Genomic DNA, 24,209 nt, shown 5'->3' with positions numbered 1-24,209 from the left:
TTGTCCCAACTAAAAATATTTTCAGTTCACATCTTTTAGAAGTTTAAAGTCTTCATTCTGAATTACCCAAGTCCTTCAACAAAGCCCACAATACAGAAAAGAAGTAATCTAGGTGAGGAAATGAAGGAGAGCTTTATAAAGCGTAAGCTCTTACTTTCTAAAGAATACAATATTGGCTCAGCTCTCCAGAATTGGGAGGCTGGAATCTTGTCAGAATATTCCTTTGCCAAGGGTTTGTTTTCTATTCAAGCTCACCGAGGAAAGATTTGTATTTATTTCTAAGGATTAAGGACAATTACTTTAAGCCTGGTTTGCTAGACTCACCCTGTGCTGCTAGCTTAATTGGAGTTTTAGAGGCTTGTGGTGAAGCATAAGGTTAATGGAGAAATCACAAATCACTAGCCAAGTGCAGAGGTCCTTCTCTGCAAAGACTCAATTCCTGGTAATAGTGCCTCTGACAATTAAGAATACCTGGTGTTTTAAAGGTATAATGTGAATTTAAGTAATACTCAAACAGATAAAAGTTGTTCTTAGAAGAAGAAAATACTGCAGTCACATATAAGTGAAATCATAAGGTTCTTGTCTTTCTCTGAGTGGCTTATTCACTTAGCATAATACTCTTCAAATAAACTAACAAACAAAATAGAACCAGACTCATAGATACAGAGAACAGACTGACAACTGTCAGAAGGGAGGGAGGAGGGGTTCCAGGTGAAAAAGGTGAAGGGATTAAGCAAAAAATATAAATAAAAATAAGCAAACAAATAAAACCAAACTCATGGACAATCCACAGAATGGTGATATCAGAAGGAAAGGCGGTTGGGTGGAGGCAAATTAGGATAAAAAGAGGATAAATGGTGATGGAGGGAGACTTGAATTGGGTTAGTGAACACACAATACAATATAAAGATGATATATTATGGAATTGTGTACCTGAAACCTACATAATTTTATTAACTGACTAGAGGCCTGGTGCATGAGCTTTGTGCACAGTTAGGCTTGGCAGGCAATGAAGGCTGATATGTAGGATAACCAGTGAGTGATCCAGGGGGCCCCCACTGGCACCTGCCTTGGCCGATCTGGCACTGCCCCCTTGCTGGCCCACCCTACACCACTGGTTGCCTCTCTCTATTGGGTGGAGACCCTACTGGCACCTGCCTTAGATGGCCTAAAACCTGCAGGCTGGGGACAGCTCCTGCATTAAGCATCTGCCCTCTGGTTGTCAGTATGCATCATAGCAACTGGTCATTCCGCCATTTGGTCGATTTGCATATTAGGCTTTTATTTTATAGGATGTCATCCCAATAAGTTCAACAACAACAAAATATTTCAACCAACCAAATTAAGCAGGAATCAAAATTAGCCTGTATTACAAGATTACTTCTTAAATTCTATTCTGGCAATTTACCCATGGGTTGTTTTGTGAGAATTTCTGGAGGTTTGTAAAGTTAATGTTTTTAAGTGTGTAATTTTTCCTATTGGGTTTTATTTTAGCCATAATGCAAGTCCACGAGGATTTCTTCCATTATAAGTCAGGAATATATAGACATGTGAAGAATGAAGAATCAAAAAAATACCAGAAGTTTCGGACACATGCAGTCAAACTCACTGGGTAAGGCAATTCTTAAAAATCTTTAACACATTTAAAAATGAAACTAAAAGAAAGTGCATATAGTGCATTTTGGTACCAAAATTCTGCTTTGTATTGAGAGAGTCTGATATAAATTAAAAATTATCTAAGCCTTAATAATCCTTAATTATTAATTTAAAATTCAGTAAAAAGGTAACTTAATATTCTGTAAAAAAAAAAAAAAAAAAAAAAAAAAAAAGGCCATTTCCTATCTCTCTCCTATTAGTAATGTGTCCTAATGTTCCAAGGGCAAGGGAAATATATTATTCTAAGTATGTTCTCATAATGTATCACTCTAATTCAAATGAAATGCTACTGAAAAGATTTTAGGAATCATTTTGTTTTGTTTCCACCCCAAACCCTCACTTTTCTCATCTGACTGAACCCACACGCAAGCAACCTCTGTTACAACTAAATCATTACCTTCTCCTTACTGATCTTTGAAACTCTTTGAGTCAATTCCAAGGTATGCAGAGGCATTTTCCCTTTCTCTGCTTTATAATCAACCTTTTCTACCACCATACATACATGCATTATATCTCAGATATTATGATAATAAAAACTTTCCCTTGAGTCCTTCTCCACACTCCATTCATGGTCTTTTCTTACAGCAAACTCCTCGCATGATTTGTCTGTCCTTACTTTCTTCAATGTTTTTCCATCCATTTTTTTAAACCTCTCCAAACACTTTTATTTCCCTGCTCCTGTTCATAAAAAATATTTATTTCAAGGTTATTAATGACCTCCACATTGCCATATACTTCAGTCAGAATGCACACCTGCCCATCCTTTTGTGCTGATTTTTCTTTTCTGGCCTGACTTTTCAGTGTTCTTTGTTAGTTTTTTTTTTTCTCCCTGTACTTCTATACATCTTAATGTTAGAGTGTCCATACTCACTTTTAGATCTTTTCTCCCTTCTATTCTCACTCATTCTTTGATGAATTCATCAGTCTCTGAGCTTATCCTGCCTTTTAGAACCATCTAAACATGACACTAATTCAATTTATTAGTATATCTCCCACCTAGATCTCTCTCCTGAACTCTATAAACTTATCCATTCCATAGCCTTCTTGATATCTCCACTTGGGCACCTAATAAGTGAATCAAATTCAACGCTTACAAACTCAGCTCCTGATTCCTGCCTTTGTACCTGTTGAACAACACTAACTTTCTCCATCTTAGTTAATGACATCATCCTTCTACATGCTCTGGCTGAAAACCTGGAAATTATCCTTGAAATTCCTTTCCTTGAAACTCACTTTCAATGTGTCAGAAACTGTTCTTTCAACTTATATCCAGAATCTAATCATTTTTTACTATTTAAACTGCCACAACTCTTGCCTGACCTACCATGACCTAATATTTTGTGCATGGAATACTTAAGTAGCTTCTAACTGGTCTTCTATTATTTTATTTGCCCTCAAACGTCTATTCTCAACAGAGAAATAAGAGTGTTCCTTTCATAACACTAGTCAGATCTTGTAACTTCTTTATTCAGAACCCTGCACTACTTTTCCAGTTCCATGGGAGCAAAACCCAAGGTCCTTTCAATGGCCTACAAAGATCTGCATAATGTGAGGATTCCCCCAACTGCCTGCCTGCACCCTCATCAATTTTCTGATCTCAATTTCTGTTCATCTGTGCCTGTTCTTCCTGCTTTAGTTCCTTTAATGTTTCAGAAATCCACACATTTAGGTCTTTCTCTGTGGTTAAAATGCTCTTTCAGACATCTATCTGATTTCTTAGTTTCTGTACTTTCATTGAGTATTTATTCAGATCTAATCTGTTCAGTGTAGCTCCCCTGATTGTCTTATTTAACATTGCTAATTGCCTTCTCTTCCAGCATTCTGATCCCTCTTACATGATCTATTAATTTTTGTAATGATTATTACTTTCTAAAACATGTTTAATTTAATTAGCTTTGTATGTTAATAGTATATTGTCTTTTCTCCCTACTAGATTGAAGCTCCATGAGAGCAGGCGTCTGTAATATTCACTGATGTAGCCAAACCACCTAATACAACGCTGATCCATAAAATACTTAATGCTTTCTCTAGTCAAAGAATAAACTTTTTAAGCACATGTCCTAGGCTAGTTCTCACTTGCTACTCTTCTTTAAATGGGTCAGCTTTTTGTTGAAAAATAGAGTAAGCAGAAGTTGGAGGAGAGAGCTGAAGCACTCCTCAGCTTTGATTGAAGTGTGCAATTTTTGGACCCATTCTGGCCAAATCAACTCTTCCCTTCCTGCATAGCCTGGAGCATTTGGTGGGACTCACAATAGAGCCCTTGCAGGTATCTGTGCTGTCATGTGCTATTCTTTGCCTTTCTTCTCTGCTTCACCTTGCTTTATCTTTCCACCATTGCCCTGGATGGTTGGCCAGGACTCTCACAGTCGAGTGGGCTTCCAATGTGATTTCTTCCTCAGTGGAACTCCCATGGGTTGTATAGGAACAGACCAACATAGTTCAATTGCTGTATCCTCATTAGGGGATATTCCTGGACTGTCTTATATACTTTTAAAGGCAAACTTTTCCCATTCAGGTTGGAGACAGAGGGGAAGGATTGTATGTTGTTTCTCAGCATCTACTCTTGCTTTGGTAGAGAACAAAATGTATATTCTGTTATTCCTCAGTTGTTATTTGGAATTACAGCTGTTTGGTTCACTAAAGACAGAAAGTATTGAGGTTTTAAATTTGGTTTTGTTTTTATTTTTTAAATTCTTGTTTAGTTACTTTTCAGGAAGATGAATGGAATAAAAATGTCTTTATGCTGCCATTGTAACTGGAAATTCATCTATTTTTTATTTTCCTTCACTTTGAAAGTCCCATTCCTTCTAAATCTCTCCTTCTTATGTATATTTCAATATCAGTTTTTGTCTTCTCTAGTGATGCCCTTGATGGGAAAATTTTCCCCACCATATACTTGATGATTGAAATAATTTTTGCTATCATTCAGAGAACACTGAAAATGACAACATTGATATAGAATATTTCTTTCTTGATTTATTAGAACTGATCACTTATCATCTCTACTACCTACTTAGCCATGCTGGTTATGTTACCTTCAGTCTACTCCTAAATTTGTTCATGCTGGCCTTGTACAAGATATGGGTGTGTTTACATTTAATCACTCTGATACCATCTGTTTTCCACGTTCAATGTGTCAGTTGCAGTAGTGTGTTAGTTTTTATAAACATTTAGAAAATTGAGACCTTTATACATATATATCACATGTGTGACATTTAACAAGGCTAATTCTGAAAAATTACTCTTGGAGCATATGTTTATTTTTCAGAAATACTTTAGGCCCTGAGCATTGTTAGGTGCCCTGGAAAAGTAGATTTTAATTCATTTCTTCATTAGTAATTCCTGACTTGGTAATTACTACATGCAGAAAATTAATGCATCAGTGAATTAGAGAGTAATCAAATAGCCCAAGTAAGTTAATGTTTCTTATCAGAGAACTTAATATACTCCTGTCAAGTACCTTACAAATTTATTGCAATACATACATTCTATTATTTGCTGTTCTTTCTGTAGAAGACAACTCTTTTTAGACTTCACTTACTTGAACAAATAAATTTAAAGTTCTATCACATGCTAAGCACTGGGAAATAGAAGGAGGATAACTACATAGTCCTACTCTTAAGGACTTTAGGGAATAAGGCAAACCCATTCACAACTGACTCCAGCATAAGGTAATAGATGCTATATATTTCCATATATATAATGGACAGGATTGTGATAGGTAGATAACAACTTATAAAAACAAAGTTTTATTTGCCCTTAATAAATAATTGTATTTTGCCAAAACCGGTTTGGCTCAGTGAATAGAGCGTCGGTCTGCAGATTGAAGGGCCCCAGGTTCGATTCTGGTCAAGGGTATGTACATTGGTTGCGGGAACATCCCCGGTGGGAGGTGTGCAGGAGGCAGCTAGTCAATGTTTCTAGCTCTCTATTCCTCTCTTCCCCTCTGTAAAAAAATCAATAAAATATATATTTAAATAAATTAATTAATAAATTAATTAATAATTGTATTTTACTCCTCCCTCTTCTCCTTCTAAAACCTCTGTTTATCTCCATTATAGATACTGGACTTATAAAAACATCTAATTGAATAAAAAATGTCATTATGAGACATTGTTTTATACAACAATAATAAGGAAATATTATCCATTAAACTGAGAAAGTCCATTGATTTTTAGATGGTTCCAATTTTAGAGATATTAAAATATGCAGAAAAAGGTTTGTTGAAATAAAAACAATATGGCTGGTATTTGAGATATTTATCCTTGCTAGCATTCTCTATACTATGATTCTATTTCATGAGGATTTCTCTCCATATCTATTACAATTTATCTAGTGTCCCATATTTGGGTGTTAATTTGTGTGTGTGTGTGTGTGTGTGTGTGTGTGTGTGTGTGTGTGTCTGATGTCAACAATATCAAATTTTTCACATTATATAAATATTGTATAGTGACTCAGACAGAAGGCAAAACATTGTAAAATGGAAGCTGAAAGGAAAGTAAACACGAAAAGAATCCAGAACCAATTACATAATAACAAAGATGTTTTTCAAGTACATAATGAAGGATAATGCCAGTTTTTAAAGTTAAATTGAACACCCCAAAATACATTTTAAAATGCTACAAAATTATAGAAATTAAGTTTCCAGTAAGTGACTGTGAAGACATTTGCTTTGAGTTAATCATCCAAAAATCAAGGAAGAGATTTCTGTAAACTTTGATGCATATCTATTATAATGACTTAAACTTAGGCACAAATAGAATGATTTCTAAGTTCTCTTTTTTCTGTGTTTTCAACAAAAATAGAATTCATGTTGTTTCTGGTGCTGTGGTAACAGGCAGTGTGTGAAAAATCAAACAATGGTCCTTGATGTAACAGTGCAACTAGATATCAAACAAAAACACACAAAAATGTAAAGTTATACATTTTACAAAGCAGAGTTGAAAGTAAGTAGTAAGAGGGCATACAATACTTGATCTAGACTTTAGAGTCTGAGAAATGTCCTTGAGGAAGAAAGTCTGAGCTGAGATTTATGAGTTGTTTAGGAACAGGCAAAAGGAACAGCTTGTGTAAAAAAAAAAACAAAAAAAAAAAACCTGGGGTCAGAAGGATACAAAACATTGTATGAACACAGTGCTATGATAGCTGGATCTCAGATGACAAAGACTTGTAGGCCATTTTATAGAATTTAGTGAAGCATGTTACACATTTAGTTAAATTAAGCATTTTAAGAGCAAAGGTAAATCACTGAAGTGATTTATTTTTCTTTTTAAAATATATCTTTATTGATTTCAAAGAGGAAGTGAGAAGGAGAGAGAAATAGAAACATCAGTGATGAGAGAGAATCAGTGATCAGTTGCCTTCTGCCCTATTGGGGGTTGGGCCCACAACCAAGACATATGCCCTGACTGAAAATTGAACTGTGACCTCCTGGTTCCTAGGTCAACACTTAACCATTGAGTTAATGAACCAAGTTCACTGAAGTTTTTTAAATAGAAAGGTGGCATGATCTTTCTTTGTATTATTTTAAAAGATTGTTTTACTATAAAAATGTTATGTAAAAAGGCAAATTATAGTATCTAAGTACAAGATAATAGTCTAGACTTGGTAAGATGGTGGCAGAGTTGGGGAAACATGAATAGATAAAAAATATTTAAGGAGAAAAGCTGGCAGACATGTTGTGGATTTGGAATAGAGAATGGACAATGAGACAGAAAAGTTCAATATTGGGCATGATGATTTTTGAGGTGTTTTTAAGACATAAAATTGCAGATTGGTGTCAGAGAAGATAGATACTGATCTCAAGGTTATAAAAGATTATTGCAGAAGACTGGAGAAAAAACAAGCAGTGCTTAGAGAGGTGGAGTTACACTTTATTATACACTGGTGGGCTCAGAGAAAAATGCCTTTCAAATTCTGAGCAAATAAAGGAAGAAGCATTCTCTTTTTATATCTTCTCAGGTCTTTGTGTATGTTGTTTTTGCAGACAATTTGTAACCTTGAGTACATATCATATCTAACAAATACCTGTAACCTTTAGTACATATCATATTTATATAAACATCTGGCATTGGAGTATTATCAGTATCAGCGTATCAGCCTCTTATGTAAGATGGCTAGCTTGCCAAGTTAAGTTTATTTTTTCTATTATTCAAGCTAAAAAAAAAAGTTATATTTTACAGAATAAGATACCACCTAAAAATAACATAGTTGACTTACAGAGCAAGGGACTTTCTAAAAACAAAGAATTTCAAACTGCAGTTTTTCCAAAGGAGGGATTCTTATGCTTCAAGATAAATGCTGCAGATGGATAGGACTGAGCAGAGTAAGAAAAACAGAAAGATTGATTGAGACTAAGCCATGAAAAAAATCCAATATTTATGACCGGCTAAAAAAACCATGAGCCTACAGAAAAAGAGGAGAGGCCCAGAAGATTTTACTTTAAAAATTGCTGTTGTAAGATTTTTCAGAAAACCAGAGGATTGGGGTTGGTCTTAGAGAAAGATTGGCAACTCTATTATATCAGGAGAGAAGGCAGAGAGGACACGTTTCAATGAATCTTGTTTAACATTTAAGATAGTTGTAAGTTGAGAAAAGGTCCTACCAGATACCTTCATTTTTTTTTATCTCCAGAAGGTAGAAGGTAAGGTTATCTGCAGAGGAAAAAGATGGTAGGAGGGATGCATTATCAGAAATTTGAGGAGAATAGAGATGGTTTGCAATGGTTCTCTAGATATTTAGGAGAGAGAGCTGCCCAGAGGAACCTAAAGAGATTGCCACGCATTACTAATGCTACCATTCTGCCCTCTTGTGTATTGTAGTCAGCTGCTTGTATGTACACAAAGAGCACTGGGTAGTTGAATTTACCTAATAGAGTTTTCCAGATGGGTGCAATGAAGAATCAGAATAACAAAAGGTTTAGGTCCATAGGGGTGTCGAACTCAATCAGAGAAGGGGCCAAAATCTAAAATCCAGCCTAAATCGCGGGCCGAATGGTTTACTGAACAGTCATAAACTGTTATTGTGATGGAAACGCAGCAAAGTGCAATGATGACAGCGCGGTGCGGGCCACATTGCAAGGCCTGGCGGGACGGATTTGGCCCACGGGCCTTGTGTTTGACACATGTGATTCATGTAAGTATTGTTGAATGACAGAAAGCTTTAATAAGAGTGATGAAAAGAGAAGGATTGATGGATTTGGAGAAAAATTATTGGAGTAGACGCTGTGCATCTAATCTAATCTCAGTGATTTTATGATTCTTTATTTTTATCTTTTAGATTTTTTATTGAGAAAAAATTCATCATCCTATCTAATAAATGAGTAATATTCAAATTAACCATCACTCTGCTACACTCACAAGCCATACCCACAAGCCACACCCACAGCCCAATCAGGAGCAAATTTGCAAATAAACTCAACCAAGATGGCTATGGCCACAGAGAGCAGGAGGGATGTTTGGGTTTCCCTGGCAATGGAGGAAGCCAAGCTTTCTGTACACCTGGCTGGCCCAGGCCTACACTCCATGCTACAAAGTTTCAATTGTAGAAGATACATAAACCCCAACAGAAATGGTTGCCCCATGGAGCAAGCATGGAGAAGACTTGGCTCCACTCCAGGCTACAAAGTTTCAATTATAGAAAGTAAATAGACCACAGATATTAGGTCCTCCACTTGGGTCACCAGGGGGCATGGCCATCCCGCAAACCACCACAGGCCCCTTGCCCAGGCCTTCCCATGCTTCAAGGGAACCCTCAACCTGTTCTGGGACATCCTTTAGGGCAAAGCAGCTGGCCCCCACCAGTGCACCAGACCTCTATCATATCTAATAAAAGAGTAATATGCAGATTGACCATCACTCCAACACACAAGATGGCTGCCCCCATGTGTCAAAGATCCTGCCCCCATGTAGACACAAGATGGCCACCACAAGATGGCCAGCAAGGGAGGGCAGTTGGGAGGAATCAGGTCTGCAGGAGAGGGCAGTTGGGAGGAACCAGCCCTGAAAGGGAGGGCAGTTGGGGTCAGTCAATCCTTCAGGGAAGGGCAGTTAGGGGTGACCATGCCAGCAGAGGAGGGAAGTTGGGGGCGACCAGGCCTGCAAGGAAGGGCAGTTGGGAGAGACCCAGGCTGCAGGGGAAAACAGTTGGGGGACCAGGCCTGCAGGGGAGGGCAGTTAGGGGCAATTAGGTTAGCAGGGGAGCAGTTAGGCATCAATCTGGCTGGCAGGTGAGTGGTTAAAGGCAATCAGGAAGGCAGGTGAGCAGTTGGGAGCCAGCAGTCCTGGATTGTGAGAGGGATGTCCAACTCCCTGGTGGGATCAGGCCTAAATGGGCAGTCGGACATCCCTCGAGGGGTCCCAGATTAGAGAAGGTGCAGGCTGAGCTGAGGGACACCCCCTTCCCCTGTGCATGAATTTCATGAACCAAGCCTCTAATATAATAATATTACATGAACTGATATTTTAAAGATTATGAATACAGTGTTATAGAGCCATAATTTTCTATATTAATGTCTAATTATATTAAGAACTAATTTTCTACTTTATAGTCATAAATCTTTGATATTAATCTATCTACCTATAGCTATGTAGTTTTTTAGGAGAATATAAAAATAATGCTTCAGAGTTAAATTTTTAGTATATTTTTTCCTATATTTTCTCTATATTACCAAGTAGCAAGGATTCCAGGAGCACAAATTCTTATGTAGTGCTATTGACAAAGCTTTATTGGGTTTACCACTTATATTTAATCATTCACCTCCCCTCTCCCCCCCAACTCTTTCTTTCTGAATAATCACTGAATGTTAAGCCTGCATTTTCATGCTCTATTATGTTTAACCCATGGAAAATTGATCAATTCTGAGAAGATGTTTTAATTAGAGGTTTTGAATGCATGGCAAGGTCTAAGACAGTTTAATAAACAGTTCAACTACACTAATTTAGAAAATGAAAATAAATGTGTGATAATTTGTATAAACAATACAAAAACATTTAATTTGGGCCTTGGGATGTGGTTTAACTGTACAGTGTTTAGCTTTTTCTTTTTTGGGGGTATGGGGGTGCCCTGTTTTGAGTAGCTGCTATAACAGATAGATTCAAAATAATTAATACTTCAAGTGTACTAATAGAAGCTTATTTCTTATTTACATAAATAGTTCAAGGTGGGTGATTCTAGTTTTAGGGTAGTTCTTCTTCATATGGTTTCAGGGACCCCAAACTCTTCCTACTTTGTTGCTCTGCCACCTTTTAGGATTACAAATTGTGATCTCATTCAGCCTATTGAAAATGAAAAGGAGCATGGGAAGGGTTTCTTTATATTTAATGTAGTGCTTTTATTTTTTTTAATATATTTTTATTGATTCAGAGAGGAAGGGAGAGGGGGAGAGAGATAGAAACATCAATGATGGGAGAGAATCACTGGCCAGCTGTCTCCTGCACACCCCCTACTGGGGATCAAGGCTGCAACCCAAGCATATGCCCTTGACTAGAATCCAAGCCAGGATCCTTCAATCCTCAGTCCGATGATCTATTCATTGAGCCAAACCAGCTAGGGAAAGGAGGAGGGTTTTTTTTATAATCATTTCTTTCAAAGCCTTGACTCAGAAATGGTTCTTCTCACTCCATTCACATTCCTTTAGCTAGAACCCATTCACATGGCTCTGGCCCAATTGCAAAGGTTATAGGGAAATGTAAACAATTTGGAAAGAACATTTTAATATCAGAACAAACAAAGCTAAATAGTGGGGTAGAATTTCAAATTTGCATATATTTTCAAGGAAAAGAACCAAAGACTCAAATTTTGAGTATGTGAAGTGCTAACTTGGTTGACACCCCTCAGGCCCTCTATGATTGTGTGTTCTGCTTTTAGAGATATTTTGAGAATTACTGCTCTATGAGATTGATTAAATTAATAAATGTATTTTGTAGTAACTAACATCCATAGACACTGAGGTAACACTACCACACAGTCCTCATGCTTACCAGGTAATATTGGAAATTATTCCATTTTTCCAAATATAAGAAATATAGTGTTTTAGAAAACTTTTCAAATCCTTCCAATTTCAAAATTGATAATCTTTCAATACTACATTCACATATATGTAAAAAAGGAAGGTTGGTGTCACAATCCACTCAGTGTCTGTTTACTACATAGATTTTTTCAAGCAATTGTTATAATTTTTCTTAGGGAAAAATAAACATATTCTTTTATTTTATATAAAATTCTATTCTCACTTGCTTTGACCATACATCTTTAATCTTTACATAAAGAGGTTTGCACCCAACTGCTGAATCTCAGGGGTTGATTGTCAAGCCAGGAATCAAAAGGCATATGTACACATATAATACCTTAATAAAAAAATTCAAAAAATAAAATAAAAGGTCTCTGTTTCAATTCCTGGTCAGGACATATGCCTGAGTTGTGGGCTTGATCACCAGTAGGGGGCGAGAAGGAGGCACTCTATTGATAATGTTTTTTTCATCTCCAGGTTTCTATCTCTCTATTCCTCTCCCTTTCTCTCTAAAAATCAATAAACATGTGTTTTCAAAAAAAAACTTTTGCTTAATTTTTCAGAAATAAACTTTAAATACATAATAGGTATGAAGTATTGTGCTAAACGTTATGAGTACAAATGCCAGTAATACTGTCCTCAAGCAAAGAGGGCAGGGAGGGGGCTTGAAGAGAAAGAAGCAGATGCTAATACATAGTGTCTGAAGCATGGAGATGGAAATAGGACAGGAATTTATACTGAGTAGTGAAGATGCACTTCATATAGGAAGGCACATAAACCCAATTCTGGGGCCAGAGAAGACTCTGGGAAAAGGTGGCACCTGCTGTGGAGGTTAGTTTAGCAAGTAGAAATTATAGAAGGTATATGGAAAGAGAAGAGCATACTTCAGGAATAATGGGCAGCAAATGCAAAATCTCACAGTGAAAGGGAATATGGCATCTTTAAGGAACTGGAAGGAACTTAATATGGATTGAGTATAGAAGGAGGAACCTGATGAAAAATAAATCTAAGAAGTAGGCCAAGTCAGAGGGGTGTTTTTCTATTGAACGACTTATCCTGGAGCTTAGCCTAACTCTGACTATTTCACTGTCTCTGAGTTGCTTAGCATCCCTCTGTTATCTCTATATTAATTTGTGTGTCTTTGCCTCAATATAATTTGCTTTACAGTGAGAGTGCCAGGAGGTGTCTGTGTGACACCGCTCCACCTCTCATCCTGTGAAGTGATGTTCCCAATAAAGAGACCAAATAATATTTCACATTTGCACACAGTTCAGTTCAGCATCCTGGTTCTGAATCCTTCTTCTTTGAGATGAGACATATCTGAGATCAGAAATTGTCATCCAAAAAAGAAATGGGATTTCAATAAACTGAAATTCAGTTTCTGCTACAAGGCAAGCAGCAGAAACTAAATAACTTTCAAAATGGAAAAAGAATCTTTCTTACCCTGACATATTGGCAAATCTGAGCTCTGGGAAATACATACAAATACTAGCCTCCACTTGAAGAGTTTTAAATGTAGCAGTAGTAGAGAAATCCTCTTAAACATATAATGTAAGTCAGTGATTTTGAAATGGATGGGCTGAAACTGTATAGAAGCAGAGAGAAGAGGAACCTCACCTAAGAGTGTATTGGTGCATTAGAGTTGAAATAAGTGAGGAGTAGAGAAGGAAATGACCGTAGAAAAAAGGTGAATTTTCAGTTATTTCTTTGTATTTCTCCTACTATAAACTCTTTATTTTTTTTCTTTCTTTCATTCTCCTAATAGAGTCTTAGTTTTTAAATTTTTAATGTCTATGAGCTGATAATGCTCGGTAAAAGTAGTAGCATTAACCCTTTTATAATATTGACTAAATCCCAGATTGTGGTTGGCTTTATAAATTTATTTTTAACGATTTTGACCTGAACAATATTTTAACTTTTAATTGAGGTTTTAATGTTCTATATTTAAAATAATTAAGTCAACATTCTACCTGAAAGATATTTGAGTGAATGATGTGTAGTAACTATCTAATTTTTCCTCCAAACTCTGAGCTTAAAAGCACCAAGATCACATAATATACAATCCTCCTTTTCCCTACTCTTTATAATACATTTTGTGGATTATTAAATTCTTAATTTCTTGATTCTGGTGTATATTGTTCAAAATAGCCTCTATCTATTATTCGATTTCTACCACTTTATCTTAATGCTAGATGGTGTTTACTTTGCTTCATTGCTTTCATTTTTTCACTGTTTATCTAATTATTTTTACTATTTATTTTTCCAATGGTACTAAAAAAAAAGTCAGAAAAAATTTAAATTGGAGCCAGTATGTTTTGTTTATGAAAGATTAAATAACTTTTTTTAACCTTTTGAAGACTATTATTTAGTAGCCTATACTTATTTTTCAAGGATTCTACTTTTGTAATCCTGTTTTCCCCTTCTTTTCTATACCCTCACATTTTTATATCTTTTTGAAATGCAACTTTCAAAGTTGAAGCTATTTGAATGTTAAACTATTTTATTTCACTTTTTTTCTTTTACCAGTTTTAAGTGTTTTGAGAGTAATGATATTAAATATAATAAAAGAATTAAATAATAATTTGATTCAATGTATAAAAATTTAGCATTTTCCAAACTTGAAATATTTTATTATCTAAAATCTAAAAAAGACCATGGATTTTATCGACCCAGTAACCTAATGGAAAAGATGACATAGTCATAGTTTTTCCAGATATTACATGCTGGTTAGTTGTAGTTGCAGAATCAATACTCAGCTCAAAGCACTTCACCACTAATCTTTTTTTGTAAAACCACTGAGTACAACACAGCGTTAAAATATGTGTACTGAACTCAGACACATCTATATCAAAAACCTATTGCTACCATTTAGTTAGCTCTATTTAGCCTTTCGTAAGTTGGACATGGAAGGGTGTTATAAAAAATAAGTGAGGTCGCCTGGCTGGTGTTTCTCAATGGTTGAGCATTGACCCATGAACCAAGATGATGACTGTAAAAGTAGTAGCAATTGTTGCTAACTCCTCTATACAGTGTTTAAATTGCTTGAAGCGACTTTAAGTGCTTCACATCCATAAATTCAATACCATACTGCTATTCCTGATAGGATATTCTTTAAAGAGCATAAATTTAAAAAAGCATTTTAACAAAAGTTTTCTGATGTTTTAAATAAACACACACACACACACACACACACACACACACACACACACACACATACATACACACAAACCAACCTGTGGGTTATGTCCATTTATATTTATGTACACTTTTAATTGTATAATACAAAATGGATATTATTCTATGTATGTGCGTTGTGGCAGAATGCATGGGAGCCTGATCAGCCAGCATTCTGAGGGAAGAAAATTTAACCTTTATTTCACAGATCTGCTAGTCCAGGGGAATTCTGGATCCAAAACCTGGGCTGAACTGTTGGGGAGGCTCTGACCTATGTATCTCCTCCTGTGGTGGGCCCCTGAGGGTCCCCACAGCTCTGCCCAATCAGTTTTGATGGGACTTTGGAGTCATGCTCTGCAGCTCCGCCCAGGTCAGTCAGAGTGGGGAAGTAAGACTACAGTTTTAACCAGATACTGAATTAGGTTGCAAGAGCCCCCTCCCTCCCCAACCCCCATTTTCCTTTTCACGTGTACTGTTTTTAACAAAGTTGTATGTGGAAATGTAGAAGGGTTAAAAATACAGTATGTAAAAGTGCTCATCTTACATTGCAAGATAATACTATTTTTTGTATTTCCTTTTTTACTTTGAGAACATTAAATTAGGTAATATTAAAATATTTGGCATATTTACTATTATTGTAATAAAAGATGCAATGGTTTTCTGGTGCATAAATATTTCTTACCAAAAAAGTAAATTAAAAAGTGGTTCCCTCTTTTATCTCCTTCATGAACAGAAAGAAATCTATCCAGACTTTGTAGCTGTCAATAGACAGGGTTGTAGATTGTTTTTGGCATCTCCCCTTATTTCCTTGGTCTCTGGTACAATCCCCCAGCCTACATTCTGAATTCAAGTTCACACTGGTGTGTGCAGCTGCTAGCTCCATAACTATGATATATTGACTGTTTCACTCAAACTTTGCTGCACTGAGATAGGCCCTGATGCCAAGTGCCAATCAGCATTCACCATTACTGGACAAATACTCCTATTCCACAGTAAATTACTACACTCTTCTTAGAACAATTATGTTGCCCCAAATGTCATGCTTCACTCTCTCGACTCAGGTACTGTTTTGGTATTTTCTGGGAGTTATTGGAAAGCTGAGAAACAGAGGTATAAAAAATGTGGTTGAAAATCAAGAAATGAAGTAGGCATAAGACAAAGCTTGCAGGGACTTGTTAGTTACAGTTAGGGCTTTGAACCTCATCCCAAGTTTTAGGGAAGTTGTTTACAAGAAATTTCAGCAGAATAATTGCCTATTTTGCATTTTTACAAAAGATCACTTTATATGATCCTTGGAGAATGAAATTATGAAGATGAAAGTGGAAGGGGAAGAACAATTAGGAAAGTAATGTGGGAGGTCTTAATAAAAAAATAATGGTAGCTGGGACTAGGTTGGAAGTTTTGAATATGAAAAAACATGAGGTATATTTTTTGATAGAATTGATAATTCTTGGTAATTTGTTGGAAGGAATATGATTAGAGAAGAAGGTATCAAGGGTAGGTTCCATATATCTTTTCTGAGTAACACATTGTACAGCTTGAGAATAATGAAAAAGATGCAGATGGAGATATATAGAAGGGAAAGCAAGAGTTTAACCTAGATATATTGAGTTTGAAATTTCTGGAGACTTCCCAATGGAAATGTCAAATATGTATGTATGCATATATCCTATATAATAATCCTATATAATAAAGAGGTAACATGCAAATTGACCACCACTCCAACACACAAGATGGCCACCCCCATATGGACTCAAGATAGCAGCCATAAGATGGTCAGCAGGGAAGGGCAATGTGGGCAATCAGGCCAGCAGGGGAGGGCAGTTGGGGGGGACCAGGCCTGCAAGGGAGGGCAGTTGGGGTGATCAGGCCTGCAGGGGAGGGCAGTTGAAGGGTGACCAGGGGAGGGCAGCTGGGAAGAACCAGGCCTACAGGGGAGGAGTATTGCAGGAAGGTGGGGGGGCTCAGGCCTGTAAGGGAGGATAGTTAGAGGTGACCAAGCTAACAGGGGAGGGCAGTTAGGGGAATTGGGCCAGCAGGGGAGCAGTTAGTCATTTATCAGGCTGGCAGGGGAGTGGTTAGGGGTGATCAGGCTGACAGGCAGAAGCGGTTAGGAGCAACAGGCAGGCAGGCAAGTGGTTGGGAGCCAGCAGTCCTACATTGTGAAAGGGATGTCCCACTTCCTGGTGGAATAGGGGCTAAGTGGGCAGTTGGACTTCCTTGAGGGGTCCTAGATTGGAGAGAGTGCACACTGAGCTGAGAGACACCCCCCACCCCCGCTCCTGTGCACATGTACTGGGTCTCTAGTATAATTTTAACTGTATGTATATACACATTTTTGGAGTGAAACCATATAATTTTATAAGTCCAAAGAGAAACCACTGAAAATGATTATCACTTAGGTGGCTAAAGCCATGTAAGTAAATAGGAAAATTACAGACTGAAACCTGAAGAACCCCAACATTTAAAGATTAAATATGAAGGAGAGGATAGTAAAGAGAAGAAAAACTGGCGAGAGAGGGAGAACCAAGCTTGGTGTCACACAGACCTGGAAAAGAGAGGGTTCCAAGAAGTGGTAATGGTTAGTGTGAAATGTTGCTTAGAGGTCATATAAAACATATATCGAAGGCTGAAAAAGAAGGACTAATAGAAAATTATTTCTTCTTGCTTAATCTTTGTATTTATATTTGTTGTAATTATAAATGCAAATTACTTTAGAATATTCTTTTATCTCCATCTTAAGTCCTGTTAAATTTTATTTCTCATATGTGAGTTTACTTGCCATTCATATATTTTCATATTGTGTATGTATTAAATTTGATGAAAATATTCTCAAGTCATTACCATTATATGAAGGCTAAGAGAATCCTTTGGCTAATATATTGAAATAGTGGCCCAGTGAATGGGATTTGTGCCTGGTGGGGAGAATGGCCTGTTAGGATCTGCCCACTGTGGGAGCAGCAGCTCATCCCTGTCAGCCAAGCAGCTGTGGACCTGCCCTCTGAGCAACTGCTTATCCCAGTCAACTGAACCGTGTTCCCTGGGAGCACACTGACCACCAGGGGGCAGCTCCTGCATTGAGCATCTGCCCCCTAGTGGTCAGTGCACACCATAGCAACTTGTTGACCAGTCACTCTGCCAATTTGACTGCTGGGCTTTTATTATATAGGATGAATTCCAAAAATATTTGAACCTTAATTAGAAAGTGAACAATGCAATTATTCAGTTGACATAGATGCTCCCCAAATTTACTCTCAACTCAAACTTTCAACAAATTTTATTGAGCAATGATCATATGCTAGGCACCTTGCTAGGGGCTGAAATTACTGAGATGAATAACATGGAGATTCTTTACAAATAAAATAAAATAGGACTCACTGGTTTGACATGGCTCTGGTAAACTATTAATCAGTCTGCCAGATAAGCCACTGGGAGGTTCTACAGACCTTTGGGATCCTTTGACCTGAACTCATTGACAGAGAGTAGAGGTGGAGAGGAACCTGGGACAGTGAAAAATGGCTTTTATTTTTCTTGCATTCTCAGTGCTGATTGAATTGTGTTGTCTTCTCTGTCAGCACTGAATCATATTGACAGGACACTTTGTGCTCCATTTGTCTTCTCTTGTTTGACATTGGTCTTTCATTGATTTGTCATCTCAAACACTGACCAGGTCTGTTCTACCCTGTAATTGCCATTCATACAAAACAGAGCAACAATGGTAAAAAAGAAAAGCTTTATTTTTTTTCTTTTGGTGAAGGCCTGATGCACATGTTGTTTTAAAAAGAATTCTTAGAAAGTCTTGACATTCATAAAAATGTGGCTTATAAGCATGCTTATCGCAAAACATGTACATATGTGTACACACACACAAAGGACTCTAATATTGTTTTGCTTCCAGACAGCAAAGGATTCATCTTGGTTTGGAGATAATGCTATGGAGCATAAAGAATATGAGTTTTGGAGTCAATCTCAAGTTCAAATGCTAGTTCTGCCCTTCTCCTTCTGTGTTTGTGTGAAGGGTATTTAATCTCTATCTCAGTTTTCTCATTTATTACATTGGGATAATAAGTAGTTTCCTCACTGCCTTGTGAGGATAAAAGGGAACAGTGTATCTGCCACCAAGTAGGCTACTTGCTTTACACTTCCTTTAATTTTATAAAAATTCATACTTAACATTTTTTATTATTCCTAATCTGCTTTCAGAATTATTTTTTAAGTATAATTTAGAGCTGATTCTAATTATGTCATTAATCAGTCCTATCTATGACATATGTATTATTCCAATTCATTGTTATTTATTTTTTTCATTCAACTTACTCTGGGAATCAAGTAGATGAGTAAGAATAAGAAAAAAAAGGAGAAATGTGATTGTAGGAGGAAATTATTAATTTCTTTGGTAAATGTGAAAATTTTCATGAGATTAAATAATGATTGTACTTTTACCAAGAAAGTTACATAAGTCATAGTAGTTTGGTCTTTTACTCTGTCCCATTGTGTGAAATCAATGGGGTTGGAAATAATTTCCTAGTTGGTAAACATCAAGGAAAGATGTGATACATGAACAAATGATCCAAGATTTTTAGAGAGAGGGAGTAATTGGTTATAGTAAGGCTGAGAACTGAGAAAGCATACTTTTATTGAGGAAGTATACTTTACCTCTTGCTGAGATGAGTTGTAATGTCTGCGGATATTTCATATTTGGGGGACCTGTGTGATGAAATTTTATTAGCTCTTAGTACAGTGCTACCTTCCAAATTAGTTTAATAAATTATTTTTGGAGGTTTTATTTTATAATATAATAGCTCCTGTGGTAGATGTTGCTCTCAAAATGCCAGATATGATAGAATTGACATGGAGATCAGAAAAAAACGTATGTTTGTGACTTTCAAGAGATGTGTGATTGGGGGAGGGACCATCAGGAGTAGGAAGTATATTGGCTTCTGACTTCATTTTGTCAACTGGAGTGTGACAAGACAGCATGTTTTTTAGGGTAATCACTGTACATTTTTAAAAGCATATGATACAAGCTTACAATTTCTGAATCTTGCATCAGGATATTATCCTGTACTCCAGAAATAGGATATATATGACAATTATGATGAATGAACATATGTGTACACACACACAAAGGACTGGGAAATTTTAAAAGGCATGTGTGGTTATGGCTATTTATAATGTCTTCTCTGAACAAAAACATGTAGAATATTACTGACTACTTCAATAAGATCAAAGAGAAGGTCAGGTCAAGTTTATATTGCAATAAAAAGGGAAAGGTTGCAAGAAAACAAATTTTGCAGATGATGGATCAGTACTATTTGTGACATTGATGCATTTAATATTATTCTTGCTAATCCCATCATTGTAATAATTATGTTCATTATTTTACAAATGAGATTGGTTAGCTGAATGAAACCCTAGTTGGAATATTGCTATAATGACCAAACTGTTCTTCCTGCCTCCAACCTCACACGTTTCCATTTTAGTTTCTCTTGTTAACCATTACCAGATTAATTTTTATATGGCTGCCTACCTTTCTACTCCTTCCAAAACTTTCATAATTTCTCTATGAATGCACAAAGGCTGACTCCTTGCATTATTTCATCCTCTCCTCTCAGTTATATCCTCATTTCCTCTTGGCATGACTACAAAACATTAAAGGCCCACCAAGCCTCCCCATTGTCTGCCTCCTCCTCGTCTCACTTTTTATCTTTTTTGCTATTAATTGCTTGTTAGACACTAGTGACAATTTATCCACTAATCATATAATTTTGAAATGTTACCTAGCCTCAATTGTCTTATTTATGAAGCAAATAAATTCGATAAGATATTTATTTTGGGAACTATATGGTATTGGCTATTCAACTCTGCCAGTGGAAGACATAGGTGATGCAAAAATGAATGAGCTTGACTGTTCTATATAACTTAATTTACAAAAACAGGCAGTGGGCCAAATTTGGCCTGTGAGTCATAGTTGCCTAACCCAGGAGTATACTATAATCTCTGAGTCTCCTTCCAATTCTAGAATTTTATGAGACGATAAAAAGTCATTTCTATACATTATTGGTTTTTTTACAGAGAGGGAGAGAAATAGAGAGTTAGAAACATTGATGGGAGTCATTGATCAGCTGCCTCTTGCACGTCCCCTACTGGTACATGCCTTTGACCAGAATCAAACCCTGGACCCTTCAGTCAGCAGGCTGATGCTCTATCCACTGAGCCAAACCAGTTTCGGCGCTATTTGTATTTATAACATAGAAGGACTGAAAGGTTCCCTCAAAGTATAGCCTCTTAGATATTATCTCATTAATTGCCATTGATGATAATGGCTGGTTTTAGCCTTTCTTTCTCTTGTACATTTCCCATGGTTGTGGAATGTATATTCTGTCAATATAGTAAATGCATTTCAACAGCAGATCATTTTGACTGGAGCATAAACTGGGCACAACCTTGTTATCAATTTCCACCATACTTTATTTGTTGGTCAAGTTACATGGGGTATTGTACTTATATATGCTTCCTGAATTTTAGGATTAGTGAGATGTTAGCAACTCAATAAATATCATTGATTGGATGATTAATATTAGGAGTACACAATTACCTCTGACATTGTCACACAAAAGTTATCTTTTGGAAATCTCTCCCTCTGCTTTTCCAATCTTTGATAAAATTTGTAGTTCCTATGCAGAACATATCAGTAAAAGTATCTGATCTTAGTCCTGGCCAGTGTGAATCAGTTGGTTGGGTATCAATCTGTGCACGTGTTTCTATTCCTGTCCATTCTTCTCTCTCTAAAAATCAATTTAAAAAATATTTTAAAAAAATGAAATGGGAGGGGAGAATGCTTTCATTTCATGGTGCTTTCCTAGGCAGTCTATTTTCATTCAATTCTGATATATTAATTCACACATTCTGATAGCTCTCAATTATATTCAATATCACAACACTCAATAGGTGTGAGTTTCTATTTTTTAAATGAAGTTACTAAGTGTCCCTGATAGAACATTCATAAAGCAACAACAACCTGCATATATTTGCCTCACTGTGACTGCAGTTATTTTTCAAAAATTTTTGTGTAAAGAGAGCTGAAAATCTATCTGCTATCACCTTTGAACACAAAATCCTATACCCAGAGTAGTCATATCATTGTTATTGACTGGAGGCTTATCTGGTGATTTCTTTATGCGTGTATCCTATCTGACTTTCATTTCCTTTATAAGAAAGTTTGGAGTTCTGTATCAGACTTTCTTATGCATTTGTATTTTGTTTTCCTTCAAAATTTCCTGTTCCAGTAGGCTGTACTTTATACATTTTTTTTTAGAAACTTTGTTTTTATCTGTCTGGATCTATATTCACTAACAGAGAATTGGTCTGCCCAGAAAACAGGAGTTAGACTTCCTATTGTCAAGTCTAAGGGGCACATGCAGAGACCTTAGAATCAGTAAATCATCAGAAGCATTGTAGCATTTTAGTCCAGTTGATTCTGTTACAGTGCAACACACCTACCAAGAGTATAAACTAAAAATGATATTGTTCTTATAGCTCCAGATTCTTAGATGGATGTGAGAACTGCTTTGAGGAACTTGATTCCTAAGCCCCTGGGACCTTGACACATGAATTAAGAAATAATTATTCTCATCACAGAAGACTTCCTCACTGTGCAGTAGGCTCTTCCATACTTTCTTTTAATTATCAGCTTTCCTTGGTTCCTACAGTGTTTTAACTGTCAGTAATCATGAGAAGCCATGAATTTAAATAAAGGTCAATATGCAGAACCACTATCAGTAGAGACAACTCAAGAAAGATGAAGCCCCTCTATTATTACAGTCTTTGGTGATGATAAATCAACTTGATCATCAGGAACACATCTCTGTGCAGTGTGAAGTGCACCTCAAGTAATGCCACCTTTGATATGCCTACTCATTCAACCTTGAAATCCTAAGTTAACCTTGATTCTTTCTTCTCCCTTTCTGTAGGTATAAATTGGCCCAGACATTCCATTACCTTTACCTCCAAAGTAGCTCTCAAATCTGTGCCCTCCTATTCATGCCCACTGTGAGTGTACTTCAATGCACTTGCTCAGCAAATATCTAATTAGGGTTAACTATGCAATAGTCTCAATTCTAGGTGTTGGAGATACAGCTGTCAAAAGAATTATCAATATTTGCTTTGTGTGTCTTACATTCCTACTCAGGATTTCATTATTTCTTGCTTAAATTTTAGCATTCATCTCATGTCTTCAGCCTCCTGCCCCTGGAATCTATCCATCACAGGACACCAGAGTTGTCTCTCTGAAGGAAAAACTGTGGATTACGTCACATCCTGTATTCAAATGTCTCTCACCAGCTTTGTAGATGCCAACCTTGCTGGCCTTGTACACTCTTGACAGCCAAATCTGCTTTCCCCACTTGATTTCCTGTCTCCCATCGCTGTCCTCCAGTCACGCTGGAACATGGGCTGCTCTTAGATTAGGCAGAAATTAGCTTTTCATGGCTCTCTTTTGATTTACACTAATTTATTATGCCTAACATTCCAATATTCCATTTCTGCCTGAAGAATTTCAACTCGGTTCTGTGAAGGAAGTTGCTTTGCCTTCCACAGACAGTTAGTTTCTTCATCTGTGCCCTTAGAAATCTTTAAAACATGCTTTTATAAAAGTAGAAATTAAAGAATTCAAATTATTTTATACTTCATTTTTCATTTCCCAACATCACTCCCATTAGGTTATTAGTCTCTTGAAGACAAAGGATATATCTTCTTTATACTAAACAGTAGTTTGCTGAATAAAATCAGAAATAAATGAAGTACAGAAGAGATTCTGTGCTCTACTTTAAAAAGAGATATTAATGGGAGTATGAATATTACTTTAAGAAAGGTTTACCTCAATTTTCTCTTTTTATCATGTCAAATATTATAATCACTGGATATATTGACTTCCTTGGGAAAATCAATACCAAGGGAGGAAAAATTATTACTTAAAATCTTATGCAAAGTATTTGATTCCAATAATTTTACTATTTAGACATAGTTTAAAATAGGGTTTTAAGAAATCTAGTATTGTTTATCATGGTGATCTGAAACGAACAACATTCCTTTTAACATGGAACATGCACAAAAATATTCATTACCTGTTTGGTGATTATTAGAAGGAAAGATGGGTAGGAGAGGAAAGAGAGGGTTAAAGGGGGATAAATGGTGATAGAAGAAGAGTTGAACTGGGATGATGAACACACAATATAATATGCAGTTTATATATTATAGAATTGTATTCCTGAAACCTATATAACTTCATTAACCAATGTCATCCCAATAAATTCACTAAAGTTTTGAAAAATATTCATAACCTTAGCAACACAAAATCTTACCTTATGTT

The 24,209-nt window shown here is 36.4% G+C and overlaps 1 protein-coding gene across 6 annotated transcripts in view; it reads left to right on the top strand.

The window, feature by feature from the left end:
* Positions 1-24,209, top strand: part of TINAG (tubulointerstitial nephritis antigen) — a 75,712-nt gene that overhangs the window by 42,018 nt on the left and 9,485 nt on the right. For all 6 annotated transcript variants that reach the window (XM_045572984.1, XM_045572987.1, XM_045572985.1 and 3 more), the window contains one exon: positions 1,495-1,612. In XM_045572984.1, the coding sequence (XP_045428940.1) occupies positions 1,495-1,612 (118 nt within the window). The remainder of the gene's footprint in view (positions 1-1,494; positions 1,613-24,209) is intronic.

This window comes from Pipistrellus kuhlii, unplaced genomic scaffold, assembly GCF_014108245.1.
Source record: "Pipistrellus kuhlii isolate mPipKuh1 unplaced genomic scaffold, mPipKuh1.p scaffold_m20_p_5, whole genome shotgun sequence".
NCBI lineage: Eukaryota > Metazoa > Chordata > Mammalia > Chiroptera > Vespertilionidae > Pipistrellus > Pipistrellus kuhlii.
The sequence above is the reverse complement of the archived record's forward strand: the minus strand, read 5'-3'. Positions and strand labels throughout refer to the sequence as shown.